The sequence below is a fragment of the Fukomys damarensis genome, unplaced genomic scaffold (assembly GCF_012274545.1).
Source record: "Fukomys damarensis isolate Sample0158 unplaced genomic scaffold, DMR_v1.0_HiC HiC_scaffold_16, whole genome shotgun sequence".
Classification (NCBI taxonomy): Eukaryota; Metazoa; Chordata; class Mammalia; order Rodentia; family Bathyergidae; genus Fukomys; species Fukomys damarensis.
In genome coordinates, this window is record NW_022900928.1 from 56491571 (window position 1) to 56511484 (window position 19914).

Sequence of the window (19914 nt, forward strand, 5' to 3'; positions counted from 1 at the left end):
CTTGCATTTCCCAGGCAGGTGCTGTGCTGGCCCATGACAAGCCTCTTTATGACTCTTACGTATTCAGGTTAACCTGTCCACACTCACATCCTTAATCCTAGTGCCCTTACAATCTCAGTGTCACATGCTCTATATCCAGCCATCTCTGAAAAGCCCAACCTATGACTGCTTGAGGCTTTGGGAGGACATTCAGACACAAGTCATAACACCATATAAGGAAGAATAGAAATTAAAAGATAATTAGTCTTTTTCACATATTCTCTCATGTATTGGATATTTTAGATAAATTGTACTTATGAAGAGGTTATTTGTTTAAATTTTTTGATCTCTTACAGATAACATTTAAGAATGAAGTAGGTCAATATGATTTGGAGGTAACCACGTTTCAGCTGGCTGTGCTTTTTGCATGGAACCAAAGACCCAGAGAAAAAATTAGTTTTGAAAATCTAAAACTTGCAACTGAACTCCCAGATGCTGAACTTAGAAGGACTTTATGGGTTTGTTTGTTTGTTTTTAAAATTATATCTTCTCTCAGCTATAATATGTGATTGGCCTGTAATTTGGGAAGGGTAGTGCTAGAGATCAAATCCAAGGCCTTGCACGCGCTAGGCATGTATCACTGAGCTATACTCAGCCACTGTAAATTCGTAACATTCTCAAAATGACCTTTAACCAAGAAAAACACACTATCTGAGGTGTTTTTGGAAAAAAAGAAATTGAAATAGACAAGTATCAAGACAGAGAGATACTCAGTTTGTACAGTATTTAAATGTTTACCTATGAGGAGTCTGAAGACATGTACTACACTTAATTTTTATACTGAGAGTGTATTCAAAGGTTTTATGATGGCCAAATATTGAAGAGTTAGAAAACTTTGGTTCTAGTTGTCTGTGGAGGAGAGGAGAGGAGAGGAGAAGAGAGCCAACACTCTGAGTGGCTGAGGCAGGAGGATCCAAAATTCAAGCCTAGCCTGAGGAATTTTATAATTTATTACTACCTGATAATTAAAAAAAAAATTAGGGCATGGGATGTAACTTCAGAGGTCTTGGGTTCAATCCCCAGTATTGTCCAAGGAAGGAAGGGAAGACAGGGGTGTGGGGGAAAAATAAGAACCAAGATCTGCCATGTAAAAGGTACAAGCTCCCAATGATGAGTGTAACTACTTTATACTTTAAAAGTACCAATAAACTCAATAAAAAAGAAATAAGGAAGAGAAGGAAGGAGGAAGGAGAATGGGAGACAAAAGGGAAAGGCAAGGTGAAAGAAGAGAAGAGAAAAAAGGAAGAAAAGAAGAGGAAAGGAGGGGGAGGGCTGGGGATTTAGCTCAGTGGTGCCACTGCCTGCCTTGCAAGTGCAAGGTCCTCAGTTCAATCCCTGGCACCAAAAAAAAGAAAAAAGGAGGGAAGGAGAGAGGGAAGACTTTAGTCTTTTTTGAGTATTTGTAAGATCTTGCTTACATACCTACATTTTACTCCTCTATAGATTTATTAGAAGCACCAGAATAAACTATTTTCTGTTGAGGAAAGAGCTGGCATATAACTGGCAAGTGGTGTTTGCTATGGTCCTATGTGACCAATTCTAATTTCTTGTCATAATATAAAGAAACCATTTATTGCTTCCCCATAACCAAGTCTTTTCTTCTCTTTTTCTTCAGTATGCATTTACATCATTGTAGTCACAGAGCAACCAAATAAAATTTAAATTGTAAATTTGTATTTATATTGTTTTGCAGAATTGATCTTAGGATTCCATACTGTTTATAGATGCTAATTTTTTTCTCTTTGTTCTTCATAGTCTTTAGTAGCTTTCCCAAAGCTCAAACGGCAAGTTTTATTGTATGAACCTCAAGTGAGCTCGCCCAAAGACTTCACAGAAGGTACCCTCTTCTCAGTGAACCAGGAGTTCAGTTTAATGTAAGGTTTATGTTGCTTGATTTAAAATAAAAATACCTTGTTTGAATGTTAGTGCTTTTTTTTAGCAAAATAATTTTTTCTTTCTATGATATTTAAAACAGTTAACTGTATACTATAATAATAACAGTATACAATAACTGTATACTCTAAATTTTTGTCATTTAGTTTTGTATTGAAACTATTAAAGGCTAGTACTTGAGAGGCCGAGGCAGGATCACCTGGAGTTCGAAGCCAGCCTGGGTTACATAGTGAGCTCAAGGCCATCCTGAACTACAAAGGACCCTGTCTCAAAAAAAAAAAAAAAAAAAAAAAAAAAGGGGCCAAATCTGTAAGTTGCCCAGGCGAACAAAGGGGCTGAGCTTGTAGGGATAAAAAAGGAAAACAAATTTAATGAACTGGAGATAGTGAGCTCTTTTCAATAATTTTCATAACTTTTTTTAGTGTCTGACATTACACTGTATTACCTTTCATCTTTAAAGTAAACATTCTTGAGCCAGGTGTGGTGGTGCATCCTGTAATCCCAGCACTCGGGAGGCGGAGGCAGGAGGATCTCTGTGAGTTTAAGACCAGCCTGGGCTACACAGTGAGTTCCAGGTCAGTCTCAACTACATAATGAGACCCTGTCTCAAAAAAAAAAAAGTAAGCATTCTTTTGCACTGTAAAACATCTTTATTCAAGCAGAGGATATTTTTTCTGAAGATCCAAGTAGATAATGCTGAATTGCAACCCATATATCTTCACTATATAATTAATTATTTGTGTGGCTTTTTTTGTTGTTGTTGTTTGTTTTTTTGCGGGGGGCGGGTTTGAGACAGGGTCTCACTATGTAGTTGAGACTGACCTGGAACTCAATATGTATCCTAGGCTGGTCTTGAACTCGGCAGCAATCCTCCTGCCCTCAGCCTCTGGAGTGCTGGGATTACAGGCATACGCCACCACACCCAGCGTGTGGCATTTTATTTTATAAGGAGCATATCCATTTTAGTTTAGTTTTGTTTTTGTTTTTTGAGACAGGGTCTCGCTGTGTAGTTCAGGCAGGCTGTCTTAGTTACTTTTCTCATTGCTGAGACAAAATACCAGACACCGAAAGTTAAAGAAGAAAAGGTTTATTTTGCTCGCAGTTCATAGAGATTTCAGTGCATAGTCGGCTGGCTCCAAGGTACAGTGGCATGGCAGAAGGGCATCACAGGAGAATTAGTCTACAGCAAGTGGGTGGGTAAGAACAAGCAAGAGGCCTTAACAGTTTCTTTCTGCTCCTTTTTTAATATTTTGTCTAGGCTGCTGGGATTAGAATGGGTGCCAGACCAATCAGTGGACTGATTTATAGTCACCCACCTTTAATCCTGGCATTGCACACAATTTTGATCCAGCCACCTCTGAAAAGACCCACCTATGACTGCATGAGGCTTTGGAGGTGCATCTAAACACAAGCTGTAACACTGGCCTTGGACTCGCTATGAAGCCCAGGCTGGAGTGGAACTTGTAGTGATCTTCCTGCCTCAGCCTTCCAAGTGCTAGCAGTATAGACATGCAGCACCATGCCCAGCTAACAGTCATTTTATTAAAGGTGATATTATGTTTGTGAGAAATCAAAATTTGTCTTATACCAAGCTGTGTTTTGGTTATCTAAACAGTTCTGGATGTTAATTTTTTTAAATATTTCTAAATGTTTTCTCTCACTGTGAAACATTTGATTGAATATTTTTTTACAGAAAAAATGCAAAAGTTCAGAAAAGGGGTAAAATCAATTTGATTGGACGCTTGCAACTCACTACAGAAAGGATGAGAGAAGAAGAAAATGAAGGAATAGTTCAACTTAGAATATTGAGAACCCAGGTTTGTGATACTAAGATAAAATGTCTAAATTTTGAAAAGTCTTGATGTTTTATTTCATTTTAATCTTTAACTTTGGGAGGCTGAGGCAGGAAGATCACTGCAAGTTCAAGGCCAAAAGTTCCAGGCCAGCCTGGGCTACACAGTGAGTTCAGAGCTAGCCTGAATGACAAAGTGAGACCCTGCCTCAAAAAAACAAAAACAAAAAAAACCTTGCTATTTGGATATGTTGAAAATGAGAGGAATTCGGTTGACCTTGTGCTGGTGAGAATTTGTCATACAGGAAACTTAAAGGAATTCTTTTTCTTGCTAAATAGGGCATGACTCCTGATCCTGATCCGATTGATTACAGCAAAGTTCCATACTAAACATTAAAAGAAAATACAGTGGTGGGGCTGGGGATTAGCTCAGTGGCACCATGCCTGCTTTGCAAGCATAAGGTCCAGAGTTTGATCCCCAGTACCACTACTACCTCCCCAGAAGAATACAGTGGTCCCTTAGTGTCCACAGGGATTAGGACCTCTGCCCCTACAGAACATCTACAAATGTTCAAATCCCTCTAAAGTGGTATGGTATTTGAGTATAACCTATACATCCCCTCCTGTGTTCTTTAAATCATCTCTAGATTACATGTAATACCTAATACAAAGTAAATATTACTGGAAACAGTTGTTACACTTTATTATTTAGGGAATAATGTTGAGAATCAAAATTTCCTCATATTCAATACAGATTCAGCCATCATAGGTCTTGTAACTATATTTTTTATTTAAGATTAGTTGAAACTCTGGCTTTGGGACCTAGTGACACAGGGCCAACTGTATTTCTTCTTTTTACTTTTTTACATTTCTTTATAACAGATTATAATCTTTACTAAGGCAGGTAGGTAGATTATTGGCTAAAGAGATGGCTTGTACTGGAAAAGGCAAAAGAAAAAGTTTAGTAGTTTTCAGATAAATTCTGTTACAAGCTTAATAGTAATTAAAGAAATGCCAGGAAAAGTATTGTTAAAATTGACCTAGATGAAAATGTTTATTCCTTTAGAAAGCTGAAAACCTTTAATTGAAAAATCAGTCAAATTAAAGATATTATAGCAAATATAATTTATTAATCTGGTAAATATAAGGGCCGGGGATTTATCTCAGTGGTTCTGCTGACTGCCTTGTACGTGCAAGGTCCTGAGTTCAATCCCTGGTACCAAAAAAACAACAATAACAATCTGGTAAATATGTAAAGAGTAGTATTTAATTATTGGGGTTTGGGGGGGTGAAAGTGTGTTTTGCTGTATAGTCCAGGCTGGCCTTGAACTAATTATGTAGCCCAGACTTTCCTTGAACTCAAGGCAATCCTGCCTCAGCCTCCAGAGTGCTGGGATTCCAGGATTGTGCAACCACGCCCTGCAGTACTTACTGATTTTTAAAACAGATATCAACTGGCTTCTACTACAACATAAAGAAATAAATTAAGGGGGCTGGGGATTTAGCTTAGGGATTCTTCCGCCTGCCTTGCAAGCGCAAGGACCTGAGTTTGATCCCCAGTACCAAAAAAAAAAGAAAAAGAAAAGAAAAATTAAGGGCCTGGGGATTTAGCTCAGTGGTTCAGTGGCCTGCCTTGCAAGCACAAGGACCCAAGTTCAATCCCATAAAAAAATAAAACCTTCAAGAAATAAATTAATTCCAGGGAAAGATTGTGTGTCAGGAGTTTGTTGTATCTTAATTTATGTTTAACACAATATTAGGTTACATACATATTGTATTGATAGGTAAGATCACTTTTTTTCATTTAATTTTATTGGTACATTTTAGGTATATAATACAGTTACATTCATCATTGGGATCTTGTACCTTTAACATGACGTATCTTGGTTCTTACTTTCTCCCTGTTCCCCTGCACTCCCTACACCCCCTCCACCCTTCCCTATTTACAAAGACTTTGTTTCCATTTTTTTTTTCTCTCATACTTTTTCTTTTCCCTTCTTTACTTTCCCCCACCCCTCCAGTAAGATCACTTTTTAAAATGTGCATGATGCTGGGGATTTAGCTCAGTGGTTTCACCGCCTGCCTCTCAAGTGCAAGGTCCCAAGTTCGATCCCCAGTACAAAAAAAAAAAAAAAAGTGAATATAAAATGTGCATGATATGGAAAAATGAAATGAAAGGAAACGTTTCTAAACATTAGATGTAGTTTTCTTTCATTGGAGAGATTATGGGTAATTTTACTTTTCCTTATTTTCAAAATCTCTATAATGAGCAGATTTTCTATTATGGAGTGAAAAAGATATTTTTGTTTGTTCAGTAAATGTTCATCTCATGTTAATCCACAAGTGATTGTTGTTCATTTTGATAAGTATTGGATAGAAGATGAATTATACATAAAAAGTCATTTCTTGTTTTGCTTTACTTAATATATTAATATGCTTTCATTTTTATGTTTTCTTTTAGGAAGCTATCATACAAATAATGAAAATGAGAAAGAAAATTAGTAATGCTCAACTGCAGACTGAATTAGTAGAAATTTTGAAAAATATGTTCTTACCACAAAAGAAAATGATAAAAGAGCAAATAGAATGGCTAATAGAGCACAAATACATCAGAAGAGATGAGTCTGATATCAACACTTTCATATATATGGCATAATTTTGAATATCATGGACAATACTAAGGATGCAGATTTTGGAGTGCGTGAGCAGAAAGTTGTCACAGTTTGAGCTGGAGAAAGGTTTATTTGGACTTTGATTACATAAATATTCAAATCTCTGCCTTACCTTTACAGAACGACTCTATTTTACCAGTCACACTAGTTAGCATGATGGCATTCCCTTCATGTTGCACACTCTGTAACAGCATGCTGTTTTGTGGAGAAACTTGCATTCATGAAGAGCCCATTATGAACTTTTAAAAGTAAATTTGATTTTTACCCACCAGGAAAAACATGAGGGAAGGTTGAGGGCGGGTTCTTGTTGCTTTTCTCTTTCTCTTTTATTTTTCCTCTTGAAAAAATGTACTTGCACAAGGAAGGATATTCAGATATTCATGCACTGAAAAATGCTATTATCTTTGTTTTTTAAAAAATGCAATTAAAACTAGAAGTAGCACTCTTGGCTTCTCGTGATGAAGGAAAAGAGTGAGCTGGTCAACACAACGTTGGGAGAGGGCAGGTGTAGGTGAGAAGATAAGTATTTCACAGTATCAAATTTTTCAATACTGCTTCAACATCATAACTGGATTTGAATGATGACTATGAAATGGTATTAAGTATTTTTTGCAAACTTTTTTTTTTAAGCAGGAGACTGCTGCTTTAGTTATTTGTTACTAAATGATGAGTTTTTAAAAATCTTATATGGCTGGAGAGCTTGTTTGAAAGTGAAGCTTATGTTGTTGCTTCAGTTGATTGAGAATTACAGAAATAGGGAAGTCATGATTGCAGAGTCAGAATAGCAAAACAAACATTAAATGTGTTCATAACTAATATTTATTATGCCATATCTAAATTTATTGAAAACAGTGCTGAAATCTGCTCTGATACAATAAATTTTGGGGACTGATCTCTTAATCTGTAGCATAGAACTATTTTGGTATTTTGAAGTTTCACGATTAGGGATCTACAGCCTCAGCTTTCTCAAAAGAAAAGCATTCTCTTTTAAAAAGTAATAATTAGTCACCTAAGAGGAAGAGAGAAACCACAACATTAACACCTGAAAAGCATAAGTAAGGATGTCACAATCTTAACATGAGCAGTAAACTTGCCAAATATGTACATATATATTTATATATTTTAAAAATAAACATTTTAAAAATGTTTAGAAGGCAACAGTTACCTTGTTCCTTTCAGTCAATCCAAAGCAGCAACTTAGTAGTTGCTGGCAACTGAATACCCAGAGCAGTGGAAATTTTATGACTTGAGAACTTGAACAACTGAAAAGAGAAAAATTGTATTCCCCATTGGGAAAACAAAATGGCTCAATATGGATTTTTATTCATTGTGGTGCATGTTTCAAATTTTCTTAAAAATTGTTTTCTATCTTTTCGATGTTAAGTAATATTTGAAAGTATGGTTTTGAAGAAAGCAGGAAATAAGATTGCTGGAAAGCATACAGTATTATATATTATAGCGGAGTGCTTGTAAGAACATTTTTTTAATGGAATCCGCTGCCAATCTCAAGAGGCATTGTGAGCTTCCTGCTGAAAAGAAGGAAAGAAAATTAAAATATTTAAGATTTTGCTGATTATAGTGAACTGCCTGTTTTGAAACTCATAGAAAATTGAAATTTTGTTGATAATTTAAAACCTTATACTTCTAAGATAGTATATGTCAATTATAGACCAAACATTTAATGATGAATTGAAATTAATATTCATTATTTTCTCTGATTAGATGACTGTTAACAGTGGATACATTTGAAGCTTAGAAGAAATAACTTTGTAATAATTTTGGCTCTTATGTCTAACAAATAGTGTGATATTGGCATATTTGCTTGTCCTGATACAGGAAAAGCCAAAGGAAGAAACAATAGAAGAAAAAATTATAGACCTTTTTTTTTTAATTGTAAGATTTGTTTTAAACCATAATTATTCTGAAAACTTTGAAGTTTCTAATCTTTTTTGGTCATTTAAGAATGAGAGCCATGGTATTTTGATTCCACAAGCCAAATTTAATGCAAAGTGAGTAATGCTAACTCCATAGCAAAAGTTTTCTATTAAATTTCATAAATTTTTAAATAGCTAATTATGTCCTAATTGTATTTGGGGGATTGAAAAGCAGCAAATACTGTAGACTTACAGTTTTCAATCATTTTAAAAATTATGTATGCAAAAGCTTAGCTGATTGTTGGTGTTTATGAAAAACATTATATTGACACGGTGCCTATATCATTGTTGAATTTTCTTTTAAATATGTTTTGACATGTTTGCAAATTTTAAAAAGTCTGAAGCAAATAATTTTAACCAGTAATTTGCTAAAGGTACAAAATCATAGTATTCTTTATCAGGTCTCTCTCCAATGTGCACTTAAAATTAGCATTATCTGAGCAAGGATGACGCCTCACATAGTTATGAGAAAGAAAAGAAAATCCAGTCTCTAAACTCCAAGACCAAAATAACCTTATTGTTAATGCGTAGTGTTGCAGGAGGACTCAAGGGGTGTTTTTGTTGTTGTTGTTGTTTGGGGTGTTTTTGTTTTTTGTTTTTTGTTTTTTTAGCCAGGGTCTCACTATGTAGTTCAGGCTGACCTTGAACTCACTATGTAGCCCAGGGTCTCACTATGTAGTTCAGGCTAGCCTTGAACTTAAAGTGATCCTCCTGCCTTGCCTTTCTAAGTGCTGGGATTACAGGAATGTGCCACTATTCTTGGCTAGAGTTTAAGTTTTGAACATTCATCTTCTAACTTAAAGATGGACCTATCTGAAATCGGTAACTTTTGTTGCCACCTCATTGTCATAGTAAGTAGATATGAAACAAAATTTATGAAGTGAAAATACATTTTTGATGCTTACAATGTGATAAATATTAGAATATTGTTATTTCAAGGATTTAATGAGATTGTAACAGAAATTCTGAAGTCTTCCAATTTTTACACTTATTGGAGGGGTCCCTGAGTTCTATCAATGTACTTGCTCTTAATTTTTACATAAATGTTAAAATTTCCAAAAATGGAATGCTAGCTTTCTTATTTTTACTTTTTATTACACTTAATACAGAATATGACATTAGTAGTTAAAAAGATATTTTTCATTATTTGCAGTAAGTATGTCATTAACCCTGCTCAAAGGACAAATTTTTAAAATTCAGTTGAGTGAAAGATTTGCTAGTTTTACAGAAAGATTTGCTATCATAAACTTAAGCTGGTTTTTCTATTTTCATGTAAATGACTGGGATGCTGTCTTATAAATTCTTCCAAGGTCATGTGTGTAAAATAATACATGAGAGCTTGCCTGTCATCTACAGTATATGTCATCTGGAGTGTTGAACAAATCTGAGTTCCTAAGGTGTAATCTATCCTCACATGGTCTATGCGTTCTTTGAATGTGTGCCACTACATACTGAGATGGTAATGCTGTACAATTCTGAATGGTAGCAGTTTCTGTATGCAGTAGGCTGAAATATTTTGATGAACTGCTTAATTTTTGGATTTTATTTTTTAAGTTGTATAATTTATTTTCTGCAAAATAAAAAAGTAATATAAAAGCTTTCACCTATCCAGAAAATGTTGATATTCTACTATATAATAGTTTCAAAGACTTTAAACATTTTAGCTGGTTGTAGCAGTGTACCTGTTGTCCCACTGAGTAGGGAGGCAGAAAGATTGCTTGAGCCAGGAATTTGAGGCCAGCGTGAACAATATAGCAAGACCCCTCTCTGAGAAAAGAAATTTTTAGTAGTTATATTTATATATTTCAAGGTGAAATAATAAATTTCAGTCAGCCTTAGGACACAGAAATAAGAAAAATAATCCACTTAATTCTTTTAGATTTAAAAATCTAGTTCAAGCCGGGTGTGGTGGTGCATGCCTGTAATCCCAGCACTTGGGAGGCTGAGGCAGTGATCACTTGATCACTGTGAGTTCGAGACTAGCCTGGGCTACACAGTTCCAGGTCAGTCTCAACTACATAGTGAGACCCTGTCTCAAAAAACAAAACAAAAAAAAGTCTAGTTCAAGATGAAAACAGGATTGTAGTTTCTCCCCTCTAACATATGGGCATCATGCATAGAAGGGGTCAGAATTTCAAACCTGGGGCCGGGTGTTTACCTCAGTGGCTCTGCCTGCCTTGCAAAGCACAAGGTCCTAAGTTCAATCCCTAGTACAAAAAAAAAAGAATTTCAAACCTGAAAGTGACTATTGCATTCATCAGGACATGTTGTAAATTTTATATCAGATAAAAGTGAAAATGATGGGTATGATGGCCTACTCCTTGTAATCCCAGCACTCTGGTAGGCTGACACAAGAGGATCACAGGTTCCAGCCAGCCTGGACAATTCAGTGACTTAGTTAAGACCTCACTTTAAATGATAAAAAGGGGTAGGAATGTAGTTCCTGGGTTCAGTTCCCAGTAATGCAAGAATTTGTGTGTGTGTGTGTGTGTATGTGTGTACAATTTTTAGGATGTATTTTAATTTTGTGAAATACTTATTTCAAAACTAGTTTGATTATGTTATAAAGATGGATTGGTAGCTGAACGTGGTGGCACACACCTGTAATCCCTGTTCTCAGCAGGCCAAGGCAGGAGGACTGCTGTGAATTCAAGGTCAGCCTGAAATACATAATGAGACCCTGTCTCAAAAAAACAAAATAAAAAAAAGATGGATAGGTATGCTCAGTAGCATATTAGTTACTGGCCCAAATAAACAATTTAATAATCAGGAAACTGACTATAGAAAAACTTCAGTTGCATTCAGAAACCTAACTGTATAGAAGAACTAAAGATATTTTTTTTATTTGAGAAACCATATTTTATTCATTTTAATGATAGTAGCCAGCTAGATGGATAAACACACCTGACTTCATAATGATGCAAAACTCAGCCTTTACCAGGTTTGGTGGTGCATGCTTGTAACCCCAACTACTTTTGAGGCTAAGGCAGGAGGATCACAAGTTTGAGGCCACCCTGGGCAGCTTAGCAATATCCTCTGAAAATTTAAAGAGCCAGGTGTGGTGGTGCACACCTGTAATCCCAGCATTCGGGAGGCTGAGGCAGGAGGATTGCTGTGAGTTTGAGACCAGCCTGGGCTACATAGTGAGTTCCAGGTTAGTCTCAACTACATAGCGAGACCCTGTCTCCAAAAAACCAAAGGAAAAAAAAAAAGTGGGAAAGTCAGCCATGGTGATACACACCTGTAATACCAACACTGAGGTGGTAGAGGCAGAAGGGCAGCCATGAGTTTGAGGCCAGCCTGGGCTACATAGTCCCTGATTCAACGAAAAAGCAAAGCAGAGGATGTAGCTCAGTGCAAAGGCCCTAGATTCAATTCCCCAGTACCACAGGGTACCTGGAATATGTAAAGAACTCCCTCAAAATCATACCCAGTCAAAACATGGGCAAATGAACCAACACTTTACAGAAGAAGTACAAATGAGTAAACACATGAAGAAGTGCTCAGTATTGCTGGCCATTAGAGAAATGCAAATTAAAACACTGAGATTCCACTCACCCTAGAAAGAATCATCAAGAAATCAAATAAATGCCGGCAAAGCTGCACTGAGTTAGATTTGACAGTTACTCCTTTTTCAAATTTTTATTTTTATTAGTACTTTTCTGTTTGCAGTGTGTAGTAATTACATTCATCATGGGATGTTGGTGCATGTACTAATATCTCTTCATCCCCTTGTTCTTGGTCCCCTTCCCATTTGCAAAAACTCTATCTCCCTGTTTGCTATTACCTTTTATTTTGCTTTTTAATTTATTTGTACATTGGGTTTCTCATTAAAAAAAAAAAGCCATGCAATATTTAAGCTTTTGTGTGTCTGATTTATTTCACAACATTATATCAAGCTGAGGCAGAATTGCTGTGAGTTCGAGACCAGCCTGGGCTACACAGTGAGTTCCAGATCAGTCTCAACTACATAGTGAGACTCTGTCTCAAAAAACCAAAAAAAAAAAAAATTATGGTATCAAGGTGCATCCATTACCCTTTTTTATGACCATTGTCCTCCATTGTATATAACTGTTACTCTATCCACCCATCTGTTTGTTGATAGATGAATTGTGCTGCTGTAAACATGAGTATGCATTGAAATATATTTTTCAGGAAGATGGCTTGATGGCAGATAGCTGGGTCAAATGGGTTTTGTTTTGTTTTGTTTTGTTTGTTAGAGGGGGTCTCTACCTGTAGTTCAGGCCTTGAAATCACTAAGGTCTCGAACTTGTGGCAGTCCTGCTTCAACCTCCCATGTGCTGGGACAGTAGGCATGCACCACCATACCTGGATCTAATGGAATTTCTAATTTTAGGGTTCATTTGGTTTTGTTTTAAGGCAGAGTTTTACCACACAGTTCAGGCTGGTCTTGAATTTTCGGTAGCTCAGACTGGCCTCCAATTTTGGAGATCCTCCTGCCTCAGCCTCCCATGTGCTGGGCTAATTTTAGGATTTTTTAATCTCTATACTGATTTCCATCGTGGTTGTACTAGTTTACACTTCCACCCACAATGTAAAAGTGGTTCCTTTCCCCCCTACAACTTCTTCAGCATTTGTTACTTGATTTCTTGGTGCTAGCCAGTCTTTCTGCAGTAAGATAATCTCAGTATTTTAATTTGCATTTCTCTAATGGTTACAGATGCTGAACTTTTTTTTTTTTCACTTAATTTTTGGCCATCTGTACTTCTAAAAACTATCTGTTTCAGTTGCCCAATTTTTGCTTGGGTCTTACTTTGAGGGGAGTCATTTTTTTAAAGTTCTTTATGTAGTCTAGACAATAGTTCTCTTGAGTTCTCTGTTAAAGAGAAGTAAAGAGGGCCAAGGATTTAGCTCAGCAGTGCCATGCCTGCCTTCCAAGAACAAGGTCCTGAGTTTGATTCCCAGTACTAAGAAGAAGAAAAAAGTATAGTGAAGAGACAACCTACAGAATGGGAAACATTTTTTGAAAGTTACTCCTTAAAAATACCAGAGGAGCTGGGCGTCGTGGTGCATGCCTGTAATCCCAGCACTCAGGAGGCTGAGGCAGGAGGATCGCTGTGAGTTCGAGGCCAGCCTGGGCTACATAGTTCCAGGTCAGTCTCAACTACACAGTGAGACCCTGTCTCAAAAATCAAAACAAAAACACCACAGGGCCAGGGATTTAGCTCAGTGGTTCCGCCGCCTGCCTTGCAAGTGCAAGGACACGAGTTCGATCCCCGGTTCCAAAATAATAATAATAAAAATACCACAATTATACCAGTAAGAATGGGGCTTGGAAATACCCATACACAGTCCTTTTTCTGTAGCTGCTAACTTACTTATTTTCCCCTCTCTACCTTACCTCTCCTTATTGGCAGATATTCTTGCTTTTTTCAAAGCAAGATCTGCAGGGTGAAGTGTCCTCACTTGCTTTCCCCCAACTCTGAACTTGAGCTCTAATAGTGTCCATCTCCATCTGCTCACCTGTCTCAGGATCAGATGGCTCACTTCTTATTCAAGGCCAGCTGTGTACCATTATCTCTGCGCCCCATAGTCTCCCGCCTCCTATGATTTTGCTCCACAAATGTTTCCATCGCCACCTCTTGAACACATCTTTTGGTTATTCACTTCCTGACTTCAGCAGCAGCTCAGCTGGAGCCCACGAAGCAGCAGCTGTAGAATCACCGGGGAACTCAGCAATGGAAGTGCGTGAGCTCCACCTAGACCTACAGGATCAAACTGCGGGCGAGGCCTCCAAGTACCCCTGATACACACTAAAGCTTCTGAACCACTCACTGGCCTCCAAACGCACTCAAGCCTCCACCATCCTCAAAAACGTTTTCTCAGGGTTCCCTACCTTGGTCACACTATGACCTTATTTTTTCCTCTCTGCCTTCTCTACAAAACATCTTGCCACATCAGTCCACAATCTCACCATCCCATTCTTCAACTTGGGATCATTGGCCTATGTCCTCTGCTTTTCTCCCAAGGTCATCAGTGTGATCTCCAGTACTTACAAATTTTTGCCTGGCACAGTGGTGCACACCTGGAATACCAGCACTCAGAGACTGAGGCAGGAGAATCACCCTGAGTTCAAGGCCAGCCTGAATTATGTACCAAGATCCTGTCTCAGTAACAAACAAAACAAAGCCTCGGTTTTCCTTTCACTTGATCTCCTGGAACACTTCTAGCTCTTGAGTCTGTTTCATCCTTGTTCTCAAGATGATCCTCATGCCACTCTCAACTCCCTCCAGCTTGCACATGCAGGATTCGCCCTCATGATTCTCCACTCCTGCAAACTACATCTTCTCCCTGGTTGTTTTCTACTTTCCTGGTGTCAGCACTGTACATGCTGCTATGCAAAGTCTCTGGCCCAGACTTTCTCTCCTAAGGTTAACACATTTCTGGTACAGAGGATTGAACACAGGGCTATCACTCTGAGCTCCAGCCCCCCCTTAAAATTTTTTATGTGAAGACAACTTCTTCCTCAGTGCCCATGTTGCTCAGACTGGGCTCAACTTGGGATCTTCCTGCCTCAGCCTCCCAGGCATTGCTACACACCTGGCTTCCATCTACTTGTATATGTTCTTTCTCAGTCACTTCTCTCCCCACACCACATTGTTGATTGTGCTTCTCAACTGCCCCTAGAATCTAGTTTTCCTTTATCACTACTACTGTATTCACTGAACAAAAATCCATCATAGTCTACTTATGCTACCCAAGGTAAGAATATACCTCCATAAACTGCTGAGGTGCTTTTTGGCTGTGTGTGTGTGTGTGCGCGTGCGTGGGTGTGTGTTTTGAGGACTGAACCTAGTCCTATGCTGTTACTCTTGGCCTGCATTTTTGAAGCACTTTAAATGTAGAGTGACGGGGACTGCGGATGTAGCTCAGTGGCTCCGTGCTTGCCTGGCAAGCACAAGATCCTGAATTCAATCCCCAGTAATAAGTGGGGCAGTGGGGGCAGCACTTCGGCAGCACATATACTAAATGTAGAGTGGTGAAGTATTGTCAGTATGATTTCGTTTTGTCAGTAGCATTTCTGGATTGTGGACCTATCCCGATTTTTTTCTTAAACTCATTTCCAGGTGTGGTTGCTCACAGCTCATGGTTGAGGCCTGAGTTACTGGAAGATGGGAATCAGATCTTTCTCTTTGTCCTATGGCTGAGAATTCCAAATCTAAGGCATAAATCCCTCATACTCTAGCGCAGTTCCTGTCAGAAGTTCCCTATTTCTGAGGGGAATCTTTCTTACTTCAGTGGATAGGCATGGAAAACACTGTTTCCAGATTGTGTGTGTAAAGCCCAAAAACAACCTCTGGACAAGCAGACCTTCTGTCTTAGACTTACTAAGACTTTCCTAAAATGCCTTTTTGGCATTATTCTGTTCTAGATCCCAAGTCAAATCATGAAAGTTATTTTTAGGAACCAGTGTCTTATGCATTTTTCAATTTATATTGTAATCATGTTTGCATTCAGGTTGGTGAGGTACAAACATTGCCATGTTCCTACAGAAGCTCAGGATTCCTTTAAAATGTTTTATAGAATATCAACCAGAAAACAAGGGACGGCGTATGTCCTGTACTCCTACTAGTGCTGCGACAAAGTGCCTCAAATGGGGTGGTTTAACACCACACAAGTGAACTGTGGCATGGTTCTAGAAGCCTGAAATCGGCATGTTGGCATGCTCCCTCAGAACTCTGGGGAGTCCTTTTTATAGCCTTGGGAAGTGGCAGCAGCCTTGGCCAAAGATCTTGTCACCAGATAAAGTCACATTCTGATGCTGTGGCCAGATCTGACTTTTGGGGGGATACTTCAGTATAGCCAACCCTTTATTCCCCCAGTTCACTGTTTATTCCATGGGCAAGATACACTCTTCCCATCTCAGTACCCTCAAAGATCAATTTTTCTTTCCTTCCCTCCCTCCCTTCCTTCCTTTCTGTCTCACTATGTAGTCTCAAACTCAGGGCATTCCTCCTGCCTCAGCCTCCTGAGTGCTGTATTACAAGCATGCACCACCACCAACAACAACAGAAACAAAAACACAATAAAGAAAAAATTCAGCATTAACTCTAAATAAAAATATCTATCAACTCAAAAGTTTTAATTCTCGTCATCAAGACCATGTAAATCATATGAGTTAGAGCTGTCCTAAGGGAAAATTCTCACCTATGGACCTGTGAAACTAGAAAACAAGTTACCTGTCCGCAGCATACAATGATGGGTGCTGTGGTTTAGTGTCCCTCTAAGCTAGGTGTGATGGCACCAGTGGGCCCAGCTAGTCTGGAGAAGATGATTTGAGCCCAGGAGTCTGGACCCCATCTCGGAAAAAAGAAAAAGAATGTGTCCCGTCCAAAACATGTTGAGGCTGGCATGGTGGCACACACCTGTAATTCCAGCACTCAGGAGGCTGAGGTAGGAGGAGGATCACTGTGCGGTGGAGACCAGCTTGAGCAACATAGTGAGTTCAAGACCAGCCTGAATTATATAGTGAGACCGTGTCTCAAACCACTCCCCATCCCAGAAATTTCGTGTGGAAACTTAACCCCTATCATGAAGGTACTGTATTGAGGTAGGGCCTTTAGGAGCTGAGGCCATGGGTGTTTGAAGGGCCCAAGGGAACTAACAGCTTCCTTTCACTTCTTGCTTCTCTACTGTGTGAGGACTCACCAGACAACTAATGCTAGTGCCTTCGTGTTTTTGTTTTGGTATCGGGGATGGAACTCAGGTCCTTGCAAGGCAGGTGGCGGAACCGCTGAGCTAAATCCCGGGCCCGCTAGTGCCTTCGTCTTGAACTTCCAAATCTCCACAACCGAGAAATACATTTCGCTATATAAATTACCCAATCTCAGGTATTCAGTTACAGCAACACAGACAAATGAAGATGGGGGAGGAGTGCATAGGATAGAGATTTCCGTGATGGGAGGCATGGTTGGTGAAGTTTGAAAGCCAACAGATCGAGCCATTGACTTTCAAGGACCAAGTGATCTGAATCATCCAGCTCCATTCAGGCTCCCGCCTTAGCTGTACCCTCCGGGTCAGTGGCTTCCTTCACTTTTCCTTTCTCTGTCCCTTTGCATCCAGGCTGCCAGTTTTTCTGCTGGTCTAAAGTTTCCCAAAATTGGTAGATGTGAGACTTCCCACTGAGCCACCTGGATAACCCTGTTGGCGCCTGTTCTGCTGAGAGGGTCCATGAAGCCTGCACCTAATCCCTCTGGCAAATGCTTGTCCAAACAGGCTTGCTGTCCCCAGCAGAGCACACCTTCTCATCTGTAATACAGTTAGGCTGAGAATATTCCAAAATCACTAAAGCTGGTTCTTTTTTGCTTAATTCTTACCTCAATTTTTATATCTTTTCTTGCATTTTAACATAAGCAGGAAGGAGAAATCAAGTTTTTGTTTCCAAATTTAGCTTAGAAATCTCAGTAAACGCCCAAGTTCATCAGCAACAAGTTCAACTTTGCTTGCCACACAGAACACAAGTTTGGCCAAGTTTTCTACCACTTTATAACATGTCCAGTAACACGATCTAATTTCCTTTGGAGGTCTCACTTTTAATGTTCATATTTGTACCAACATTATGTGTTGTCTAAGGTAAGAAGCACTCTATATTGACTATTTGGTCCTAATCCCCTACCACAATAACCTGTCCCCAGTGCTCTGCCCATTACCCAATTCATATGTTTATTTGTCATAGCCTCATCCCACTTCCCAGTATCAAATGTTTGTTTCCTTAGTTTCTTGTAATGAATTACCACAAAAGGGTGATTTAAAAAAAATCTAAACATAGGGAACTCTGCCTCCTAATTAATAATAAAAAAATAGGATAGAAGGCCCCTGGATTAAATGCTCTCTACTGAACAAAGCAAACGGTGTTGGGGGGGGGAGACTTATACTAGGGCTGGGGGTGTAGCTCAGTTGTTGGAGCTCTTGCCTAGGAGTTGAGGCCCTGGCTTTCAATCCTCAGCAAGACTTGTAAATCGCAAGGATAGCTTCAGTCAAAATTTCGCCACTAGATGGAGGTATTGGCTGTTTCCTTGACAAGTGTGGTCAACTCCTTTATGAAAGATGTAATTCTTAATATAATTATAGGGGTAGAATAATAGCTCAGTGGCAGAGCATTGCCTAGTTGCTTGAGGCCCTGGGTGGATCTCCAACACCTCCTTATGTCCAGACACTATCATTACCTACTGTGAAAGGAAATCAGAATCCAAAACCATAAATTCAGATATATTTTTGCGCCAGGTGTGGCAGTGCATGCCTGTAATCCCAGCACTTGGGAGGCTGAGACAGGAGTATCAGCCTGGTTTTGAGGCCACCTTGGGGTACATAGTGAGTTCAAGGCCAGCCTGAACCACTTAGGGAGATCCTAATATATATTTTTGTTTGTTTTTGTTTTAGGTTTTATACTTTTGAGACAGGATCTTGCTTTGTACTTCAGGCTGATCTTGAATTAACTGTAGCCCCGTCTGGCCTTCAACTCATGTCAGTTGTCCTGCCTCAGCCTCTTGAGTGCTGGGATCACGGATGTGCACCACCATGCCTGGTCCAATTTAACATTTATTTCACTTGTTTTATTTGTATTGGGCATTGAACCTGAGACTGCTGAAGTACATACATCTTCAGGCCTTTTTATTTTTTTATTTTGAGACAGTCTCACTTGTCCAGGTTGGACTCAAATGTGCCTCCTTTTGCCTCATCCTGTCTCAGTGGCCAAGATTACCTGTCTGGGCTAACAAGATGTCTCTAGATAATTTTTAAAAACGTTTGGCAGTATTGAGCTTTCACACTAAGCTACATGCCCAGCCCTGTTTATAGTTTATTTAACGACAAGGTCTTGCTAAATTGCTCAGGTAAGACTCGAATTTGCAATCTTTCTACCTCAGCCTCAGAATGGTAGGAATACGGAAGTGCATCACCACGTCCAGCTTCTAGATTCTTAAATGAATTTACTAGCTACATTTTAACCCACAAACATTGTGGCTAAATGAGAGCCTTGTGTGGTGGCCTACGCCTATAACCCGCTTTAAATTTCCCCCGTGACAGTACTAATAGCTAACATCTATGTTGTTCTCCAGGAAATGTCTAGGAAAACAATGAAATATAATGATACTGTGTTAGTTCAGTCCACTTCTGTGCAATCATGGACAAAAAAGTTAATTTCTTTTCATCTGTTACTTTCCTCTGTTGAAGCTTGGATAGAAGCTGATGCACAGATTTCGGTGAAGGTTAATCTAATTTTTAATTGTTTAATACAGTTTCGCTATTAACAGGTTATTGTATCCCTGTCTCCCTTGGTCTACTGAAAGACAACTGCAAGACTCTCTCAACATAAATTAAAAGCTCACTGGATTGCCTGAAAGATATTCATGCATTTCCTTTGTTAAGCTTTGAGTACACGTGAGAAAGGCGGGCTCAGTGAACGGAAAGGTTTGGATTACGCAGGAACCAGTGGCTTCGTGTGGTGGAAATGAGAACCGGCGGCGGGTCAGGTGTTTCTCGTCTGAAGTGCCCGGGCACCAGCCACGTTGGTGTTTTTCTCAGTTTTTTACCAGAACCCCATTTCGGAGGCCCGGTGACTGGC

The 19914-nt window shown here is 39.0% G+C and overlaps 1 protein-coding gene across 1 annotated transcript in view; it reads left to right on the forward strand.

Annotated features, from left to right (window-relative positions):
- Cul5 (cullin 5) overlaps nucleotides 1-8946 on the forward strand; it is a 60958-nt gene extending 52012 nt beyond the window's left edge. The window contains exons 17-20 of the mRNA XM_010610724.2: nucleotides 336-497; nucleotides 1795-1913; nucleotides 3626-3749; nucleotides 6186-8946. Coding sequence (XP_010609026.1) covers nucleotides 336-497; nucleotides 1795-1913; nucleotides 3626-3749; nucleotides 6186-6380 — 600 coding nt within the window. The 3' untranslated portion in view covers nucleotides 6381-8946. The remainder of the gene's footprint in view (nucleotides 1-335; nucleotides 498-1794; nucleotides 1914-3625; nucleotides 3750-6185) is intronic.
- Nucleotides 8947-19914: the final 10968 nt, after the last annotated feature.